Source organism: Mesoplodon densirostris, chromosome 3 (assembly GCF_025265405.1).
Source record: "Mesoplodon densirostris isolate mMesDen1 chromosome 3, mMesDen1 primary haplotype, whole genome shotgun sequence".
Classification (NCBI taxonomy): domain Eukaryota; kingdom Metazoa; phylum Chordata; class Mammalia; order Artiodactyla; family Ziphiidae; genus Mesoplodon; species Mesoplodon densirostris.
In genome coordinates, this window is record NC_082663.1 from 32,985,354 (window position 1) to 33,007,654 (window position 22,301).

The window sequence follows — 22,301 nt, forward strand, 5'->3', positions numbered from 1 at the left end:
TTATTCAATAGCAAGTTACCTTGTGCCACTTTTCCAATTGTTTTGCTACATAACCCCTTTCATTCAAATAGGAAAACCCTTTTGGAATGGAGAGAAATCTGTAAATTAAAACAGACAATAGTTTAACATTGAGTCTCGCAAAAAATGTTTAAGGAGCTAAAACATCTCAAACAAAATATGTTAAGGAGGTAAAAGACTTTAAGAACAGCTCCTTCCTAAAACTAAAAGGTCAATTATTATTCATTGTAATTTCAAATACAAATAAATTTTCATAATCTTTGCAAAAACACATGAATCCAACCACAGTAAAGAAAATGTCATGAAAAGAATGAGGACACATAGAAATGTAAAAGAAACATTAAGAAAAACAATGAAAAGACAGAGTTTCAGTATTAAAGGATGTCCAATATTCTAAAATAGGCCTCTTTCAGAAGTGAACAGCTAAACTCTTTAGAGTGCTTCCTTTACAGATTTGAATCCAGCTTTAATACACACTGCCAGGGAGAACACAACAGAAAACATAACTATAAGAAAAATTTTCTTAAAATTTACCTCAGGAGGAGAAGCAAACCCTTGTCCCCAAGGTGAGATAAAGCTGGCTTCATCTGAATAAGAGCATGGAGATTGGCCTAAAAGAAATAATTATTAGGCAAATTAATAACTGCATGAAGATACTAAATTCTCCATTTCTAAAACCACTATATTATATACATTATAATTTCACATAATTTTCTATCAAATTTGAATGTTTTAATAAAAATTCATGTCTTAGGGTTTTATTATAAAATAATGAAACTTTACCTTGTCTTCACACGCTTCATCGAGAATATCAAGAGCTTCAGAAGAAATCGTTTTGTTTTTATCATGCAGCTGGGTCACTAGTAATTCAATTCCCCAATTATTGAAGAATTCAACATTAGCTCTCAATAATACTCTTAAATGTTTTGTTGCATACAGCCTGCAAGCCTATAAAGATAAATAAGAACATTAAAAAAAAAAAAAAGAAAGAAAAAAACCACCACCCAAACTTCACTATGGACGGTCTATTTGACTTTATTTTGGGACAGTTCTGCTACTTGAAAAGGGCAGAAAGACTGGAATTGATTGCCTAGCCCTTGATATGAATATTTTTTTAGTCCAAGTAAAGTAAAATACTTCCGTTTTGATCTAGCTGCTTCTTTCCCTTTATATAAAAATGTGTACTATATCGAGTTCTTTGGAGGAACTAAAATTTTAAACTAAAATTCCATCCCATAGTCTTAGAATTTATAATTAGTTTTATTAGGCCAAAATTTATAAAATACTGAATTAACTGGTTATGAAATATATAGTTTTATTGCCTATGTTATACTCACATCAGTGGCTGCCGTTAAGATTTTGGAAAGTATGACCCTAGCCAATCCATCTCTGCTATAGTCCAAGCTCGAAACAGTCAGTTTCAGCAAGTGATCTTGGTTTTTCAAGGAGCAAAGGTTAAGTAAACTAAAATAAGGATGAAAATAATGAAGGTTACTAGAAATTACTGTATTGATTCATTAATTCAACAAATATTTAAAAATTCCTAATAAACAAGCATTTCTAAAAGAAAGCACTTAATAAATATCACATTTAAAAAAAAAGCATCAGAGCATCAAGACAGCTCTAATTAAATATTTTTTTGTATTTTAATAAAAACTTAACAAACACAGGTACACAGACTAAAAAGCATGCCCTTTCTGATCACATTAAAAATAGTTTAGGTATATACTGAAACAGAATTTAGGAATGCTCACCACTGAAATACACTGCATTTTTCCAGCATTTTGACTCCATGAGGGTGGCAAGAAAGTGTTCCAATAAATAAAAAGTAGTGTTGACTAAGAGTTGTCAATAAACCATTATTCTGAAGACTTCTTTCAGGTTTCATGCCAGATGAAGCATTCAGCCACTGAACAATATCCTTTACTAGATCTTCTAAGTATCCTTGCCCATCCTAAAAGCAAATACATTATGATATTGCTAGAAAAGGACTTAGTGCCTACAATTAGAAAAATCAACTCTAATCAAGTCCAAAAATTTTAATGATAATGATGAAGTTACTAATAACAGATATCAATCACTGAGTATCTGTTCTTTTTAATCCCATTCAACACAGTGCTGCATGAGATGGTATTATTTTCCATCTTACAAGGGGAAAACCAGGTCTTCTAGAAGGCAAATTAATTGTCCAAAGTCACATAAGTAGATAGTGACTAAGTCAGGATAAAAATCTAGGTTTGGTCTCATTCTCAATGTTTCTAAATATAGCTTATGCCTCTTCAGAAATAAAAGGGGGCAAACTCAGTGAAAAACATTTACTCTGGAAAATATACAAAGTGCTTATTACCTCTTCAGACTCAAGAAGAAATTCTGTAAACTGGCAACCCACAACTGTGAGCTGCTTGGACTTGGCAAAATCCAGATCCAGATTGGCATATAATTTACTGCTGGGCTTGTAAAAATAAAGTAGTCTTCGTACAAACCTAAGATCACAATAAAAAATCAGCAACAAAGTAATAAACCAAATAATTCTTTTAGAATCTTAACCACAACTTATGATATAATAAGGTTTTGAATATGTTTTGGGTTTAAACCATTGAGCTAAATGGCAAGAAATTTAATAAACACATTTGGTACATTCCACACACAAACCAACCATAAAAAACAACAAAAAATCCCCTTCATTATAAAAAATATCTTTGGGAAATAAGAATTTTATGGTGAGATGCCTGACAGAAATAGTGGAGAAGAAAGATGCTAGCAGGAAAAATGCAGATATAACATAGCTATAAGATACAGTTGGAGAAATATGAGGAAGCCACCTGGATATAAATTTTCTTTTTTTTTCTTTTGAAATGCACATATTTTATTTTACTATCAGGTCTTTTTTTCTTTTCAACTCTCTTTTAATCCAGAATATATAAATTTTTTTCTACTGTACTTTATCAAGAACTTTGTCCCATGGCTCTATAAAATAATCTTATACTAGATAATTGTAAGCAAATGTTACCACACTATGATTTTATCAGTTTTTCACAATTAGGCAAAAAAGTCAACCATAAAAGCTCCAGGTAAAATTTAAGCAACTGAATTTATAAAGCAATGGATGATATTTCAATGTTATAATTTTCAACATTATGTTCTAAGCTTCCATGGAATTTAATTCAATTTAATTTCGAGCACTACAATCCAATCTAATAAAGGTGCCAGATCCAGGAGTTGGAGAAACAAAGTTGAATGAGACTTCACCTCTGTTCTCAAGGAGTCTGAAAAGTTAGTGCTATGCTTCTTTACCCCAATGTAATTCTTATATTCTATATATTTCTCAAAACTTAATACAGATATTAAGTTAAATATCACTGAGTAGATGAATAAAATCAATTATAATGTCAATGATATGAACTTCTCAAAAACATGAAGTAAAGCCCCTCTTATCCAATGAGATCAACACTGGTGGTTGGTTAGTCTAAACTCAGAAGGAGTAAAAATGCATGGGGTACTAGAAGACAGCACAATACCCTGAAGTACTGTATATGCTATAAACATTAGCATGTTTTATGGAAGGTGTGGTTGGTTATGAGGAGTGTAAAAAGGAAGAAGAATGAATAACCCTTCAAAGTCAGATGCAGAAGAAAGTAGAATTGGAATATTTAAAATGGCCATCATTTTTTTTTTTTTTTAATTTTATTTATTTATGGCTGTGTTGGGTCTTTGGTTCTGTGGGAGGGCTTTCTCTAGTTGTGGCAAGCGGGGTCCACTCTTCATCGCGGTGCGCGGGCCTCTCACCATCGCGGCCTCTCCCGTTGCGGAGCACACGCTCCAGACGCGCAGGCTCAGTAATTGTGGCTCACGGGCTTAGCCGCTCCACGGCATGCGGGATCCTCCCAGACCAGGGCTCGAACCCCTGTCCCCTGCATCGGCAGGCAGACTCCCAACCACTGCGCCACCAGGGAAGCCCATAAAATGGCCATCATTTTGAAAGGGAGACACTATGTCCTTATTATGTCATTCTCATACATTAGGGCTAAGATATGTACATGGCTGATATTCCTCAATTTGAGAAACTTTAATCTCAAGTATTTCATTTGTTCCAAAACTAAAACCAGAATGTAAATAACCAGCAAAAGAATTAGCTGATGCTTTTTGGTTGTAAAATACAAACTATATACAAAAAAATATATATGTACCTACTGAATACCAACTATTAAAATGTATGTATGTATCTTTAAAACATCAACTATTACTTTTAGTAGGTATCAGGCATAATATAATTCATATCTAAGTTCTTTAAATGCAGAACAATTCTTACATACCTGTGCAACTGTTCATCTTTATAGTTTCTTAGATTTACATTTGGCCACTAGAAAAACATAATACGTTATATTATGTATTTATCAATTCCTAACATATAATTATGATGAAGTACAATGAATAAGAAAATGAAAACAATCAAGTCATTACCAAGAAGTATCTTATCATACCTTAAGAATGGTCCCTATAAGATTCCAATTCCATTCAAGATTCTCTTTATGTTGAAGGACTTGGCTATCTCTAAGGTTCATTAAAAGAGCTTCCTCTGTATCCTAAAATCACCAGAAAGTGATATGAAAAATTAAGACAAACTGGCCTCACGTCAAAAAACTAACTTCAAATTTTAAAAACAAAATGGAAGGTTTTTCATTTAAGGAAGATTATCAAGGTTTTCTAACTTTAAAAAGTTATAAAAACACAGCTCCACTGCCTAGTCATTATAAAACTTAGAAGCCTTCTGAAAATCCATATGCATGAATAAAACTGCAAACTCAAGCATGTATGCCTACTAAAATACAGTGGTTAAGAATTAGGAAATTAAATTGAAAATTGCATCTTCATATCAGTACCTTAAGAACAAATATATCTTTCTGAACTCGGAGATATTGATCCCGTTTCTGGTGTGTTGCAATTGCTTTCTGAATAATGTGATCTAAATGAAGGCTATAAGGCTTAGGTCCTCGTTTCTTCATTTCATGGAAGCGTTTTAAACAGTTCAGGGCTGCACTGGCTCGCCTAATGAGAAAAAAAATTAGTACAATTAATACAAGACTAGGGTAATTTTAAAGAGATCACTTTGGTAAATTTTTCTATTAAAACTTACATAAATCCATGTTAGAGAGTGTTACTAAAGAGTAAATTATTTAACCAAATTTGGAACCACAAAGAAAAAAAACAAGAACACAGCTGATTTGTATGAAGAAACACTAATTATTTAGATTCAATGAAACATACTTACTAATCTTTTCTTCTATGTTGGTGGGTACTTTTTGTATGTTAGTTTTAAGAACTCCTTCCTCAAGGTCAGAACCTAGTGACCTTACTTTCTTATTCAAGTTTTAAAACCCTGCTTTTCATATTTAAGTCCTTAATCCATATGAAATTGATTTTTGTTTATGATATGAGGTTGGATAACCAATGATTCCAGTATCAACTGAACAGTCTCTATTTTCCCCACTAATCTGCAACTGTAAATGCGATCCTTTTAAAAATTATTTTATTTTTTAAATTAATTAATTATTTATTTTGGCCGTGTTGGGCCTTCGTTGCTGTGCACGGGCATTCTCTAGTTGCGGCGAGTGGGGGCTACTGCTCATTACGGTGCACAGGCCTCTTACTGCTGTGGCTTTCCTTGTTGCGGAGCACGAGCTCTAAGAGCACAGGCTTCAGTAGTTGCAGCTCGTGGGCTGAGTAGTTGTGGCTTCTGGGCTCTAGAGCGCAGGCTCAGTAGTTGTAGCACATGGGCTTAGTTGCTCCGTGGCATGTGGGATCTTCCCGGACCAGGGATTGAACCCGTGTCTCCTGCACTGGCAGGTGGATTCTTAACCACTGTGCCACCAGGGAAGTCCCTAGAAATTATTTTAAATTCCCTTTTGGTGGTGCATAAAATACAGTTTTCTAGAATTTGGTAGCAATCTAGTCTCAACTTCAGAAATTCTGGTAAATACAAATCAGAGTTAAAATTTAAAAACCTTAGGATGTGCCCAGATTGGCAAGTACTTATCAGTAAAGAGCTTACCGAGCTAAAAAAATCATTCTTAGATTATTACTGGAATTTTGAAGGTAAATTTGAATTCCTGATGAACACTAAATACCATGGCCATAATCTGACCTAGAGAGTTCAGGTCTATCAGGCTTTGGGAAAGTACATTTTTCCATCAAGAAACTACTAAAATAAAAGTTGAATGCCACCACTACCAATGTAAGCTTAAGAGTCAAAACTGATAGTCCCTAATGCCCTCAGTTTATAATACAACTTCAGTCTGTTAAATAATAGTATTTTCACTGACAGATTTAAAGCTAATAAACAAAGTATTATTTATTTATAGTGAGGCCCTTATGTGTACTTTTGAATTAATAAAGCTAACTAAACTTTTGAGAAATGTATTATAACTTAACAAAAATTCCTAGTTCTGAATAGCTAATGAACTACATTTCAAAACATTACAAAAAAAATAATGAAGCCTAAATATATAAATCCAACTTTCTTTTTCCAACATTTTTAACCACACATACAAAAGAATACACTGTTAGTCTTAGTGCTTTAATTTGAAATAATTCAGACATTGAAAGAGACTGAACTCTTGCTCAAAACATAAAACAGTCCAAAAAACTCTCAATCCCAATATTTTTACTGATCTCATAGAAAGTTTACGTCCTTGTCCAGAAACATGCTAGAAAAGGGTTGATTTTACTAAACTAAAATACTCTGTAGCCTAAAATACAAATTATTTTTAAAAATTGTTGATTTTCCTCTTACCCAAAGGCTTCCCTAAATAATTCCCAGGTATAACCTATATATACTACTTTCTTATAAAGAAGATAAGGTCATCTAAGTGGGTATTAAATATACAGGCACAAGCTTTGCTAGAGCTCTGATACTTACAGTCTCTTTTCCTTAGGGATATCAAAGGATGCAGCCATATTCATTAGGGTTGGCAGGCAGTGCAAATGATGGCTATGTGAATGAGGAAGAATTGTGTTTGCCTAAAATGAACCATAATATTTTTGAAAAATAGAGTATTTTATGTTACAGATTATCCACAGATATAATGCTAAAAGGTTTTACTCATGAATTATTCATTTTCTACTATATACTTATAGCTAATTTTTATCTCATCTACTTTCAACAAGGATGAGTTGTAACAAATATAAAGATACAGGCTCATATTACGTTAATAAAACTCTAAATTTCATACATCCTTTATTATAACATTAAATTATAATTTTAAGTGGCACCCAATTAAACTCACTTCTTAAATAATCTAAAAGGACTATATGTCAAAACTTGGATCCAGTGTTATAATGTTATGTTAAAAGTAGCATTTAAACTGCTGGATGCAATAACATAACTTATCAGTTGACTTCTTAGGTTTAAAAACCACCTTCTCAAAACAGGTTTGTCTCATATTCCAACAATCTTTAAATAAGAAACTTGTCTTCTGCTTTCCAAACAAAGTCCTACCACCCAATCTGCTTTCTACCAATAAAGACAAATTAATTAAATGTGGAAGCCAGAAGATGTAAGAATAACAAGCAATGAACTAACACTGCTATACTCAAAATGACTAGCTTTTATATTTCAAGGGAATCACAGAATTCTGGTGTATGGGGGAAGGGAATGGATGAAATTTATTAAAGAGATTCCTTCACATAAAGGCAAATAATTCTGGATATTGACATCCTTACAGAAATGGTATCTTAATTAAAATAAAAATAATCACACCTGAGATTCTGCAATATTACAATTATCTCATAGATGGACTGAAGGAAAACAGAGCAAGTGGCTAAATAATTCAACTGTCTAACAAGACAGTTTAATCATTAAACTCTGTTTAATTCTCTTTTGCTCACTCACAAAGCCCAACTGCTATGTAGGAAAAAAACCCTGGTGATGGAGGGGACCAAAAACAACTACAAAAACAAAAAATATTCTGCCAATAATAAGCCATAACATAATTTTAAAAGATTTGCCATAAGTTTTCTTAATGAGTTTAAAGTGGTTCTTTTTATTGTTTATTAACTAATCGGTGACAGAAATATAAATTTCTAATTTGCAAATAATCAGAGTACCCTCACTGCTTGATCTGCTGGGAGTAGAGAATGATCAGATTACTTTGCTAGCTCCTCGTTTCCAGAAGTTACTGATGTCATAAAATCATGGCCCCCAAAAAAGATTCCCACCCTCCAAACCTAAACTTACAAATTTACAGAGAAGTATGTGTTCAAATGAGGCAGTTATATTTATACTTTTTTCCACAAAGTTTTCTAAAATTCAGGCACCGACTATTATATATCAATTCGATTTAGCTGACTGAAGTAATACCTATAGTTTTGTAATTTCATGCTTTTTAGGTAAGAAGTCATTCTAAGAGAAAGACTTTTAGGACTCAAAATGTCAGCATCAAAAGTGAGTATAAAAAAGCAATATTCAGTTCTCTATTTTTTATATTTATTCCATTTATAAAACCAGCCTATATATATAAGATACAAGGTATCAAGGGCTCTTTTTAATGCAAAGATAAACATTCAAATAAATGCAAACTTATTTTTTTGAGATAATGCAAAGTAACATCGTTAAAATAGCCTGTTTCATAAATTAAAACATTAATAGTATGAAACATAATCAGAAGTTGTTAAACTTACCATATGTAAAAGCTCTCCTAAAAGGATGGTAGCTCTCACTGAGATATGGTCATCGCTGTTTGTTATCACCTCAACCAAACCCTTTGAAAATAAGAAGAAAATATCATAGCTGCAAAATAGTATATATGAATATAATTATGCATCATATGTTTGTTGGTCTGAAAGAATTCTGTTAGAGAAAATAAAATAAATAAAATAGAATAAAATAAGGTTTATAACTCTTACCTCTAAAAGCCCATTACGAATAAATGCTGAGAGTATCAGTGCCAAATAATTATCCATGAGGTCTGGCCTAGAAATAAGCACGGCACAGAAAAATTTAAATATTGTTCCATACACTACAAAATTTAACATAAAAATAGTAATTGTAATAAATCTGAACTATTTCTATATCTGAAGTCTACCTGGATCTGGCACGATGAGGAAGAATAGTTTTTGCCTCAGCTGCTACAAAGCCATCCGAAAGCCTCCAACTGTCTTGGAATCTACCTGGATCTAAAATAGTTAAATTTAGATAGTTAGAAGAAAATAATATACCAATGAAACACTTCAAATAACCACCAGGTAAGCAGGCTACAAATAATTTTCTTAAATGTTCGTTAAAAAAAAAAAAAAGACTCAAGAAGGCATACAGAAAAAAATGATTTATGTAAATGAACACAGATTTAACTTGCTTCACTGAGGGACTCAGAGTCATGTGGGCTAAAATAAAATAACAAGAATCAAATAATCTACTGTGAGAATCACATAAGGTTTCTTATTAACTCCTCTCTTCCTTTCTTAGTCCATCCTTCTATTAATTTCACTGCTCATTTCAGGAGCTAGGGTGATAGAGAAGAAATTAAAATTTCTTTTTAGAAATTTATCTGAGGTTTTATTTTTATATTAATTTCAGGCCACAAATAGGCAGTAAGAAAAGAAAATGATATTCAATATTTAGTTCAGTATTTTTCCTTTGAGGAACTCTGTCTCCATTAGATAATCCATTTAAAAAATTATAATATATGAGTAGTGAATGCATTTCCAATACTTACCTACACTGAGCAGTGCTTCTATGAACTCTTCCGTCACAACAGGTAGAGGAAGACGAAATATGTCATAAAGCACTTCAAGGAGACCTCGCTGCAAGTACAAATAAATACAGTTCATTTATTTTTATGGAATAAATCTTTGTTTGCAATTTTTTTAATGTCCTATTCACAGATTAAAATTGATAAAAACAGAACTACTGTATTTTAGAAAACTATCATTATCAGGCCTATATTACAGAAGAGATAACTACTGAATGCTTACTACATATACATGATGTAATCTTGTCAATAAATCTTTTATTATCCCCACTGTACACATGAAGAAATACATTTAAAGGTTAAAAATAATTTGCCCAAGGTCATGGAGCTATAAATAATAAAACCAGGAGTCAAACCTCAGTCGGCCAGACTCAAAGGACCATGTTCTTTCACCATTTGCTGAGTAAGAAGTCAACTGAATTGGAACCTTTCCATCTATAATTACATCCTTCCATGTTCTAAATGCTTTTATTTTTAGTTCACATTTTAAGCAAGGCACCTCTAGCTAATATTTACTACTAATAATAAGAAACAAAGGGGCAAATTTTGTCCCTTTGAACAAAATTAAAACAAAAACATTAAAGAGGAAAAGGAAGAACCACATGAAGAGTTAATTTTTTTCCTCTAATTTCAATTTGTTTTAGTTGTTTAATACAATTCCTATACACTAATAACTTAGAACTATATCTAAAAAAAAGGATATAAATACCCCAATTTTAATCAGAACCACTACTCATAACATATAAAAACACAAGTTAGAAGGCATAAGTTGCATAAATACTATATTTACTTTTTAAGTATATTTTTCTGTACTGCTTGAACCTTTTACAATGAGAATGCCCCTGTGTATTGTTTGCACTTTTTATTGAATAAAGCATAATTAATTTCACATTTTTAATCTAATTTTAATACAGCCCTAGTTCCTAACAACAGCAGTGTTTCAAATGACTCATATTATATTCTTAGGGTTCAACTAAGTAGTAAATATTTATTCATGTATTTTTAAAATGCTCTGTGATACAGATTAACAATTCATGAGGAAAAAGCATTACCTGAAATAAATTTTTTCCAATTAATTTCCTCCACTAAAACTCCACAAATGAAACAATCAGAATAACTTTTACCTACCCTTATTTCCATATTTGGAATGCAAAGTACTCCAATTAGAGACTGAATCCCAGAGTTTCCAGGTTTACATAAATTAATAATACCTAAAAAAGATAAAAAGAAAAAAAAATAACTGATTTGAATTTCAAAAAAATTTTCTATAGTAATGTATCCATAATACAAAATGTGACATTTTTCCAAGCCAAATTACACTATTACATTATTTGATTATCATAATTGATAGTATATTTCAAACATTCTCTGAATTTCCCAATTAGAGGTTATCAATAATTTATCCTTTAAATTACTTCTTCTGTTTGTTTCATACCCAAAAAGGTTTCATGAATCTGACTGCCTATTATTCCCATTTTCTGATGAGTGATTCTCAGGGATATTGGAGAGACTAAGACAATGTCTTGCTTATTTAACACTTTCTCAACCTAAACTGATAAACTTTGCTTGGCATTTGCCTTTTAAAAGTTTAAGTCTAAAAACTTAACGAATGCACAGAAGAGTATAACCAACAGACTTCAAATAAACTGCATGGATCAAAATATTAAGTGAGAGAATTTACTCAAACAATTTAAAACATATTAACACCATGTCACAAAAAAAGATATGTATCAGTAAGTAGCCAATAAACACAAAAGTGTTCAATATCATTAGTCACTGGGGAAATGCAAATTACAGTCAAAATAAGATACTGTCACACACCCACTAGAGTGGCTGAAATTAAAAACTGATAACACCAGATGCTGGCAAGGATGTACAGCAACTGGAACTCACATACCTACATGATAGGAGTATAAAATAGTGCTTCAGTATTTTGAGAAAAAGTCTTGCAGTTTCTCATAAAACTAAACATATATCGGGACTTCCCTGGTGGTGCAGTGGTTAAGAATCCACCTGCCTATGCAGGGGACAGGGGTTCGAGCTCTGGTATGGGAAGATCCCACATGCTGTGGATCAACTAAGCCCGTGCGCCACAACTACTGAGCCTGTGTTCTAAAGCCCACAAGCCACAACTACTGAGTTTGTGTGCCACAACTACTGAAGCCTGAGCGCTGCAACTACTAAGTCCGCGTGCTGCAACTAATGAAGCCCATGCACCTAGAGCCCGTGCCCTGCAACAAGAGAAGCCACTGCAATGAGAAGCCCGCGCACTGCAAAGAAGAGTAGCCCCTGCTCACCACAACTAGAGAAAGCCCGCGTGCAGCAACGAAGACCCAACACGGCCAAAAAAAAAAAACACCATATATCCACCCTGTGATTCAGCAGTTCTATTTGGTATTTACCCAAAAGGAAACAAAGTTTATATCTGAAAAAAAATTTTACAATGCTGCTCACAGTAGCTCTATTTAGAATGGTCAAAACTGGAAACAGGTCAGGTATTCACTAACAGGAGGAAGGCTAAAAACACAGTGATATATTTACCCAGTGGAATACTACTCAGCAATAAAAAGGAATATATTACTGATATATACAACATGAATCAGTAGCATTATGCTGAGTGAAATCAGAATCATTAAGTTGAGTGAAAAAAGTCTACACACAAAAGTATACATATACTATGATTCCACTTAAATGAAGTTTCAGAACAGGCAAAAATGATTTGTGATAAAAAATAAACAGAGCAGTGGTTGCTTCTTACAGGAGTGGGGTCAGGGATTAACTAGGAAGGGACATGAGAGAACTTTCTGCGATGATGGTAATATTCTATATCCTAAAAAGAGTTTGGATACACAGGTATAAGCATTTGTCAAAACTCATCAAATTGCAGACTCAAGATTTGTGCATTTCACTGTAAGGGGTAAATTTTACCTCAAAGCATCCCCCCCAAAAAAAACCCTCAGAAACAAACAAAAATAACCAAATAAGAACCCTAAACAAATACTGAACTTTAGGTAATAATGTGCATGCTGAAGTGTTTAGGAATCAGGAGCACTTAATTTTGCAACTTCTTTAAAATGCATTAGAATAACATGAGGACTGATGAATTCTCAGAGGACTAGGCAGATGGGTAGATATGTAATAAAGCAAATAGAGCAAAATCTAAGTGGTAGGAGTATATGGTGTTCACTGTATAATTTTTCTGTATAGTTGGAATTTTTGATAATAAAATGTTAGGGGAAACATTTTTAAAAAGGAAAACATTTCTAAAAAGTCATATAGGATTCTGAAGTTCCCTGTTATTTCTAGCTAAGCACATATATCTATATTTATGAATAATATGTATCTTCTCTTTGCACTTAGGTTCAAAATTCAAATTAAAACATAATAGACAAACTTACTTAAAATACCAAAATAGTGTTTCTCAAACTTTGATGTCTGACAGTAATTTGAGAGATTATAGCTTAAGATACAATGATCTGCAATCATAGTCTGCACTAATAGGGAAAACAGGCTACTGCAACTCAAAAAGAAACTGTGCTCTAAAAGTTCATTTTTCAGTCAGTTTTTTGGATTTTGAAATATATGGCAGAAATAACATTACAAACATACAAAAGCTCATTTAACCCATACACAGTATCACAGAATCTAATACTATTTAGGAAATGATTTCTGTGAGAAAATGTTTTCAGAATTCTAACTTGGATAATATTCCAGTTGTTACTTCAATAGAAGGGAAGAACACTCCGACCTTTTAAGTTTCTAATGATCACTGCATTAAAGGACTCTAGGACAAACTGAAGCACAGCAGAAAAATGTTTAAGAGAAACAAGAGACTGACAGAGATTAGAGGTACAGTGACTGGAGAGCAGAGTCTACAGTAGGGAGAATGAGAAGACAATAGCTAGGCTGTACTGGTGGTCAGAGTTGGGATAGAATTCATTCTTGGGGGGAAGAAAGAAACCACTCTAATGGCAAGGAAGCTGAAGAATGGTGAAGGACGGTAGCTGTAGCTACAGAAAATAAAGTTATAAGTGATTTCTGAGGCAAGGGCACTGACAGTTAACCTTGGCAGGAGGACTGGGTTGGTTTTCTACGTTGAAAGATGTGTGGAGGCTAGTAAAGTATAAAAAATGATGTGTGATGGTTGAGCCCTCATAGAATCCTAGGTTGTCCATGAGGATAAGGGAAAATAGGCAGTCATGAGGTATAGGTTGGGATTTTTACCAAAATGTGAGAGGCCGGAGGAAGTCCTTGTACATATATTGGCTAGAGGCCAAGTCTATAGCTGGGATAGTCATTTTTATGGAAAAGATGTTAGCTGGTTACTTAAGTATACAGAAATGTTCAAGTAAATTTTCCTGTTCTATTTATTGCTATACTCCTTTGTATGCTATCCCTTAAATTATTCTGCAAAGTCAAGAAGGAAGAGGTTGGCTTCCCTTGTGGCGAAGTGGTTAAGAATCCACCTGTCAAGGCAGGGGACACGGGTTCCAGCCCTGGTTTGGGAAGATCCCACATGCCGCGTAGCAACTAAGCCCATGCGCCACAACTACTGAGCCTGCGCTCTACAGCCCACAAGCCACAACTACTGAGCTCATGTGCCACAACTACTGAGGCCTGTGCTCCTAGAGCCTGTGCTCTGCAACAAGAGAAGCCACCGCAATGAGAAGCCCATGCACTGCAATGAAGAGTAGCCCCTGCTCGCCACAACTAGAGAAAACCTGCATGCAGCAACAAAGACAACGCAGCCAAAAATTACATAATAATTTTTTTTAAAAAAGGAGGAGGTAATCATTAATACAAAATAATACATTTAGTGGTGGTATTATTTTAACAAAAATGTTTGCTTTTTATTCCATGGAGAAGTAAAACATGTATAATCCCTCCTTTCAAGAAATACTGGACTACTAGGCAATAGAAATAAAAGCAAAAATACAGTTTTCTCCAGGTATATGCCCAGGAGTGGGACTGCTGGGTCATATAGTAGTTCTATTTTTAGTTTTTTATGGAACCTCCATACCATTCTCCACAGTGGCTGTACCAATTTACATTCCCACCAACAGTGCAAGAGGGTTCCCTTTTCTCCACATCCTCTCCAGCATTTATTATTTGTAGACTTTTTAATGAGGGCTATTCTGATCGGTGTGAGGTGATACCTCACTGTAGTTTTGATTTGCATTTCCCCAATAATTAGTGATGTTGAGCATCTTTGCATGTGCTTTTTGGCCATCTGTATGCCTTCTTTGGAGAAATGTCTATTTAGATCTTCTGCCCATTTTCTGATTGGGTTATCTGGTTTTCTGATACTGAACCGCATGAGCTGTTTATATATTTTGGAGATTAATCCCTTGTCGGTTGCTTCATTTGCAAATATCTTCCCCCATCCTGAGGGTTGTCTTTTTGTTTTGTTTATGGTTTCCTTTGCTGTGCAAACACTTTTAAGTTTAATTAGATCGCATTTATTTTTGTTTTTATTTTCATTACTCTAGGAGGTGAATCAAAAAAGATCTTACTGTGATTTATGTCAGAGTGTTTTGCCTATGTTTTCCTCTACGAGTTTTATAGTGTCCAGCATTACATTTAAGTCTTTAATCCATCTGGAGTTTATTTTTGTGTATGGTGTTAGGGAGTGCTCTAATTTCATTCTTTTACATGTAGCTGTCCAGTTTTCCCAGCACCACTTATTGAAGAGACTGTCTTTTCTCCATTGTATACTCTTGCCTCCTTTGTCGTAGATTAATTGACCATAGGTGAGTGGGTTTATTTCTGGGCTTTCTATCCTGTTCCATTGATCTATATTTCTGTTTTTATGCCAGTCCCATACTGTTTTGATGATTGTAGCTTTCTAGTATAGTCTGAAGTCAGGGAGCCTGATTCCTCCAGCTCCATTTTTCTTTCTCAAGATTGCTTTGGCTATTCAGGTCTTTTATGTTTTCATACAGATTTTGTGTTCTAGTTACATGAAAAATGCCATTGGTAATCTGATAGGGATTGCACTGAATCTGTAGATTGCTTTGGGGAGTATATTCATTTTCACAATATTGATTATTCCAATCCAAGAACACGGTATATCTTCCCATCTGTTTGTGTCGTCTTTGATTTCTTTCATCAATATCTTACAGTTTTCTGAGTACAGGTCTTTTGCCTCTTTAGGTAGGTTTATTCTTAGGTATTTTATTGTTTATGTTGCGATGGTAAATGGGACTGCTTCTGTAATTTCTCTTTCTGATCTTTCATTGTTAGTGTAAAGGAATGCACCCCAATGTTCACTGCAGCACTATTTCCAATAGCCAGAACATGGAAGCAACCTAAATGTCCAACAACAGAGGAATGGATAAAGAAAACATGGTACATATATATAGTGGAATATTATTGGCAATAAAAAAATAACAAAGTAATGCCATTTGCAGCAACACAGATGAATCCAGAGATTATCATACTGAGTGAAGTAAGTCAGACACAGAAAGACAAATATATGATATCGCTTATATGTGGAATCTAGAAAAGAAAAGGGGAGGTACAAATGAGCTTACTTACAAAAACAGAAGTAGAGTCATGGATGTAGAAAACAAACTTACGGTTACAAGGGGATAAGAGTGGGGGAGGGATAAACTGGGAGATTGGGACTGACATGTACACACAACTACATATAAAATACATAACTAATAATAACCTGCCGTATAGCACAGGGAATTCTACTCAATACTCTGCAATGGCCTACATGGGAAAAGAATCTAAAAAAAAAAAAAGTGGATATATGTATAACTGATTCACTTGGCTGTACACCTGAAACTAACGCAATACTGTAAATCAACTATACTCCAATAAAAATTAAAAAAAAAAAAAAAGAAAAGCAAAAATAAACAAATGGGACCTAATGAAACTTATAAGCTTCTGCACAGCAAAGGAAACCATAAACAAAATGAAAAGACAACCTATGGAGTGGGAGAAAATATTTGCAAATGAGGCAACCGACAAGGGATTAATTTCCAAAATATACAAACAGCTCACACAACTCAATAACAAAAAAACAAGCAAACCAATCAAAAAATGGACAGAAGACCTAAACAGACATTTCTCCCAAGAAGACATACAGATGGCCAGTAGGCACACGAAAAGATGCTCAACATCACTAATTATTAGAGAAATGCAAATCAAAACTACAATGAGGTATTACCCCACACCAGTCAGAATGGCCATCATTAAAAAGTCTACAAATAGGGCTTCCCTGGTGGCACAGTGGTTGAGAGTCTGCCTGCCGATGCAGGGGACACGGGTTCGTGCCCCAGTCCAGGGGGATCCCACGTGCCGCAGAGCGGCTGGGCCTGTGAGCCGTGGCCGCTGGGCCTGTGCGTCAGGAGCCTGTGTTTCACGGCAAGAGAGGCCACAGCAGTGAGAGGCCCGTGTACCGCAAAAAAAAAAAAAAAGTCTATAAATAATAAATGCTGGAGAGGTTGTGGAGAAATAGGAACCCTCCTACACTGTTGGTGGGAATGTAAATTGGTGCAGCCGTTATGGAAAACAGTATGGAGGTTTCTTTAAAAACTAAAAATAGAGTTACCACATGATCCTGCAATCCCATGCCTGGGCATATAACCAGAGAAAACTCTAATTTGAAAAGATACATGCAGACTGTTATACAGAGTGAAATAAGTCAGAAAGAGAAAAACAAATATTGTATATTAACACATATATGTGGAATCTAGAAAAATGGTACAGATGAACTGGTCTGCAAGGCAGAAATAGAGACACAGATGTAGAGAACAAACGTATGGACACCAATGGGGGGAAAGCAGGGCGGGGAGGGGGTGAATTGGGAGAGGGACTGACATATATACACTAATATGTATAAAATAGATAACTAATAAGAACCTGCTATATAAAAAAATAAAATTAAAATTAAAAAAAAGCAAACATGAAAATAAATTTAAATAAATAAATAAAAGATACATGCACCCCAATGTTCACTGCAGCACTATTTACAAAAGCCAAGACATGGAAGCAATCTAAATGTCCATCAACAGATAAATGGATAAAGATGTGAGATACACACACACACACACACACAATGAAATATTACTCAGCCATAAAAAAGAATGAAATAATGCCATATGCAGCAACATGGATGGACCTAGAGATTATCATCATACTAAGTGAAGTAAGTCAGATAGAAAGACAAATACCATACGATATCACTTATATGTGGAATCTAAAATATGATACAAATGGATTTATTTATGAAACAGAAACAGACTCACAGACAGGGAAAACAAACTTATGGTTACCAAAGGGGAAAGGGAGTGGGGGAGCGATAAATTAGGAGTTTGGGATTTACAGATACACACTACTATATATAAAATAAACAACAAGGTCCTACTGTATAGTACAGGGAACTATATTCAACATCCTGTAATAAACCATAATGAAAAAGAATGTAATTTGGGACTACTAATGGCCTATCTTGTTTATTTGGTATTTATGACATTCTACATTATATTTTTAGGAACAAATTTTAGTTACATATTCAACTAACACTCTTAAACATTTTTTTGGGTATAGATCTTGTTTAAGTTTATTTTAATGCGCAGGTTATCATTAGCACATTGACTTACAAATGGTCAATTTTAAGACTTGTGTACAAACCCCTCTTGGTTCTAATGATAACATATAAAGAAAGACTAGGTTAACATCTAAAGCAGATGCTACAATAATTATTCAACATTTGAAAAAATAGCCAAGCTTTTCTTATTGGATGTTATAAAGCAGCACAGAGGAACTTACCTGCCCATGACCGGAATGTTGCTATGATTCCCATTTTACTTGCTAGAAACCTTGCTTCTCTGTCTTCTCTGTTGGGTGAGGTGGTGGGGTAGGGGGGTCAAAGAAATTAAATGTTAAAATAAAAAGTGAGTTTTTCCTACCACTATCAGAATAAGAGCTATCATTACTTCACATTTAAATATTTACATAGGAAATTCAACAATATATTAAAAGAAAATAAAGATCAGATCTACCTCAAAACAAATTACACAATTATGTACTGATCACACCTCCCCCCATTTAAAATTCACAACATCTTTTAAAACAAATTATAAATTCCGCTTTCCCACTGAGTTCTACTTTTCCTGCTCTTTCTGAAAACTATTCTTAGGTAGCTCACTAACACCTTTAATTGAGCATTAGAGACAACACCAGCCTGCTTAATAAGCATCTCTGTCAAAATACTGCCCCTTAGCAAAGAAAATTACCACATAAACCTCTTACTTTTACCACATGTATTCTCTTTACTTCAAAAATCTTGTCCCAAATTTATCTGAGCATTTCTACCAAGCAAGCTCAACAACTCAGATATTCACAGAGATATTATTAGATAACTAGATATTATTATTGATCTATTTCTAAGCTCATTCAGGTTGTTGGCAGAATTCACTTCCTTGGTGTTATACAACTGAGGTTTCTGTTTTCTTTGTGTCAGCTGGGGCCTACTACCAGCTACTTTCTTCTTTTATAACTGGTATCCAATCATCTCACTTGTTCCTTTCTATGTAATAGTTTATGACAATTAATTAACCAATAGTATTACTTACATTGTTAAACATTTTCCATATATGGTCTATGGCCAGTTTTAATACTTAATAGCAACCTTGTACTCTTTATTTATGCCACCTCAACCATCTCTACCCTGTCAACAGTCCATTTTTTTTCTGTGCCATCTTTTTTACTTCCCTAATGTTAAAGTTCTTAACAGTTGTGAGAATACAGAAATCCAGAGAACTGGGAAAGATAAAAACAGAAGGGATAAAGAACAATGACAGAAAATCAAATTAAAGAATGGTAAGCAAGCAGATAGTTTACAAAAGAGAAATGAAACAGTTAAAAACATCCCCCACACATACAAACCAACCACACTAAGCTCTGTTGTACTAATCAACATGACACTATAACAGAAACTAAAATGGGGAGGGGGGGTTGGTGGAAGAAATGAGAATCAGACAACTGTGTGATTAAGCTTTTGGTGCTCCTTCTCTTAAAAGTGTTTGTGACATACTTATACTGATTGCCTGGTAATCCAATCTCTAACCTATTTGATAAGTTAGTAGTATTGTAAAAAAAAAAAAAAAAAAAAAAAAAAAAAAAAACACCCATTTCCTTATTCCCTAGCTATAATGTACCCATGTTCCAGAAACTGCCCATACTCCAGAAACTTGAGGAAAGCAAAGTACTGAACCAAACAGAAAAGAAAGGATTTTGGTGTAATGTACTCCCCTCTCCTCAACTCTAAAAAATATCCAGATTCATCTCTTGCTTATCCTGGTAGGCAGAATTCTAAAAATGCCCCTATCCTCTCAAGATTCTAGGTCTTATTCCCTGGATCCCTGTGAATATGATATCATTGCCATGATTGTGATTATGTTTATGTTACATAGCCCAGCAGACCTTAAGATAGGGAGATCATCTGGTGGGCTTGATCGAACTGGAGAGCTTTCTCTAGCTGGAGGCAGAAGAAGAAGTCAGAGAGATTCAAAGCACAAAGATTCAAGGAATTCCTGCTGTGTTTGAAGATGAAGAGTACTGTGCACCAGGAAAAGAGGGTGGCCATTAGAAGCTGAGAGTAGGCCCCAGTTGACAGTCAGCAAGAAAACAGGAACTTTATTTGTATAAGAGCAAGGAAGTGAATTCTGCCAACAATCTGAGTGAATCTAGAAATAAATGGCTTCTTCACCAGAACTTCCAGATAAGAACCTGCCAGACCTCTGACCTACTGAACTGTGAACTAATAAACTGATGTTATTTTAAACTGCTATATTTGTAGTGGTATGTCATGCAGCAATAGAAAATGCATACATTCTTCAACAATAAAGAGCATGCCCAAGTGTCATAGGAGAAGCCAAGAAAGGGGCTTAAGAATCCCAATTCATAACTTAGTTAGCAAGAATAAGGTCTGAGAAGTCTGAAACAGAGAATGACTATTCTAATTTCTTAGCTCAGGTCATGATGTTAGCATGCAATGAGTCCACAGCGATGGAAGTGATTAAAGATATGAAACCACTATTTTTAATTCAGGAGAAAAATGAAAAACAACAAAAATATGCCCATTTCACAATGTTCCCAAGCTTAGTGAGCAATTTTAAAAACATACTATCTCTCAAAATAAGTGTGTCTACAATCCAACAATCCTACGACGCTACACCTGATAGCATATTTATTGGAACTGTGTCATTGGCAAAATCTTCACAGTTCATTATTTGCTCCATAAATCAATTTAAATACAGTTATCCCAGAATACCTAGTGAACATGTGCATTTCTCTCCAGAAAAACTGAAAATTATCCTGCCTCATTTCTAGAAAATAATCTTTACTCTATCTCCTTTTACTTCCCTATGAACCTTACTCTCAAAATTCTACACAGTATATTTTTCTGCTTACTCAATTTAGGCCGCTCTTCATTCTACTCACTATTAATTCTTTTAGTGTCTCAATGTAATTGCGCTAAAAACATGTACAACAGAAAAATGATTAAAGATCTAGGTTTCTACTCCCACCTATCTTATATTTTTTAAAATAAGAAACTAATTCCAAGTCTTTAAACTTCCCGATGCTTACTTTTAATTTTTTAAACCACAGGTAATTATGAGAGAACTGTAACTCCATGAAATAGGAAATTTACTGAAACTCATTTTTCTCTTGCTCTATGTACAATCAGGCAAATCTACAAGTTTTAACAGTAACACGCATGGTACTTACTTAAGCTGTCCTTCAGCTGTATCTGGACTATGTCTGTAGTGAAAATCAGTATAGGGTGCTAAAATTCGCTAATAAAAAGAAAAGGCAAAAAAAGAAGAAAAAGAGTCCTTATTATAAAATGTATTCTTCCTGTAACAAGCTAAAATTAATTCCACTTCTCTGTATCTCTAACTGGGTACACTGCTTGAGAGACTTATTTCTTCAAACTCATCATCAAGGAATATATTTGAGTGATTTTTTTAAATGTACAAACTGAATTTTTGAACTTCTAAACTGACGTTTAACATACATATAGCAGTGCACAAATCATGAATGTGAAGTTTGATGGATTTTCTCAAACTAAGCACATTCCCTATAATCCTCAAAGCCTCCTTATTCTCCCCTTTGTTCTCACCCCAGGACTACTATCCTGATTTCTAACACTATGACTTGTTTTGCCTATTTTTGAACATTATTTAAATATTTTTACTTTATAAATTACGTTCTTTGTGTTACTAGTATAAAGAAATCCAAGTTATTTTTGTGTATTGTCCTTGTATTTAGCAACCCTGTTAGGCTCACTCATTTTAGAACTTAAACCACTGTATCTCATTTACCAACTCCCCCATCCCCACCTTGTGCTGACTGCATTACTGTGGCCTGAATTTTAATTTTAAAATAATTTAAGGGCCTCCCTGGTGGCGCAGTGGTTGAGAGTCCGCCTGCCGATGCAGGGGATACGGGTTCGTGCCCCGATCTGGGAGGATCCCATATGCCGCGGAGCGGCTGGGCCCGTGAGCCATGGCCGCTGGG

General features: G+C 34.3%; 1 protein-coding gene across 5 annotated transcripts in view; it reads right to left on the reverse strand.

The window, feature by feature from the left end:
- RICTOR (RPTOR independent companion of MTOR complex 2) overlaps positions 1-22,301 on the reverse strand; it is a 121,842-nt gene that overhangs the window by 31,463 nt on the left and 68,078 nt on the right. For all 5 annotated transcript variants that reach the window (XM_060092831.1, XM_060092830.1, XM_060092828.1 and 2 more), the window contains exons 9-25: positions 21,510-21,577; positions 18,546-18,613; positions 10,893-10,975; positions 9,729-9,816; positions 9,099-9,189; positions 8,920-8,986; positions 8,695-8,775; positions 6,935-7,035; positions 4,899-5,064; positions 4,500-4,601; positions 4,332-4,378; positions 2,366-2,501; positions 1,773-1,972; positions 1,356-1,482; positions 802-966; positions 553-629; positions 20-98 (exon numbers count right to left, since the gene is read on the reverse strand). In XM_060092831.1, coding sequence (XP_059948814.1) covers positions 20-98; positions 553-629; positions 802-966; positions 1,356-1,482; positions 1,773-1,972; positions 2,366-2,501; positions 4,332-4,378; positions 4,500-4,601; positions 4,899-5,064; positions 6,935-7,035; positions 8,695-8,775; positions 8,920-8,986; positions 9,099-9,189; positions 9,729-9,816; positions 10,893-10,975; positions 18,546-18,613; positions 21,510-21,577 — 1,746 coding nt within the window. The remainder of the gene's footprint in view (positions 1-19; positions 99-552; positions 630-801; positions 967-1,355; positions 1,483-1,772; positions 1,973-2,365; positions 2,502-4,331; positions 4,379-4,499; positions 4,602-4,898; positions 5,065-6,934; positions 7,036-8,694; positions 8,776-8,919; positions 8,987-9,098; positions 9,190-9,728; positions 9,817-10,892; positions 10,976-18,545; positions 18,614-21,509; positions 21,578-22,301) is intronic.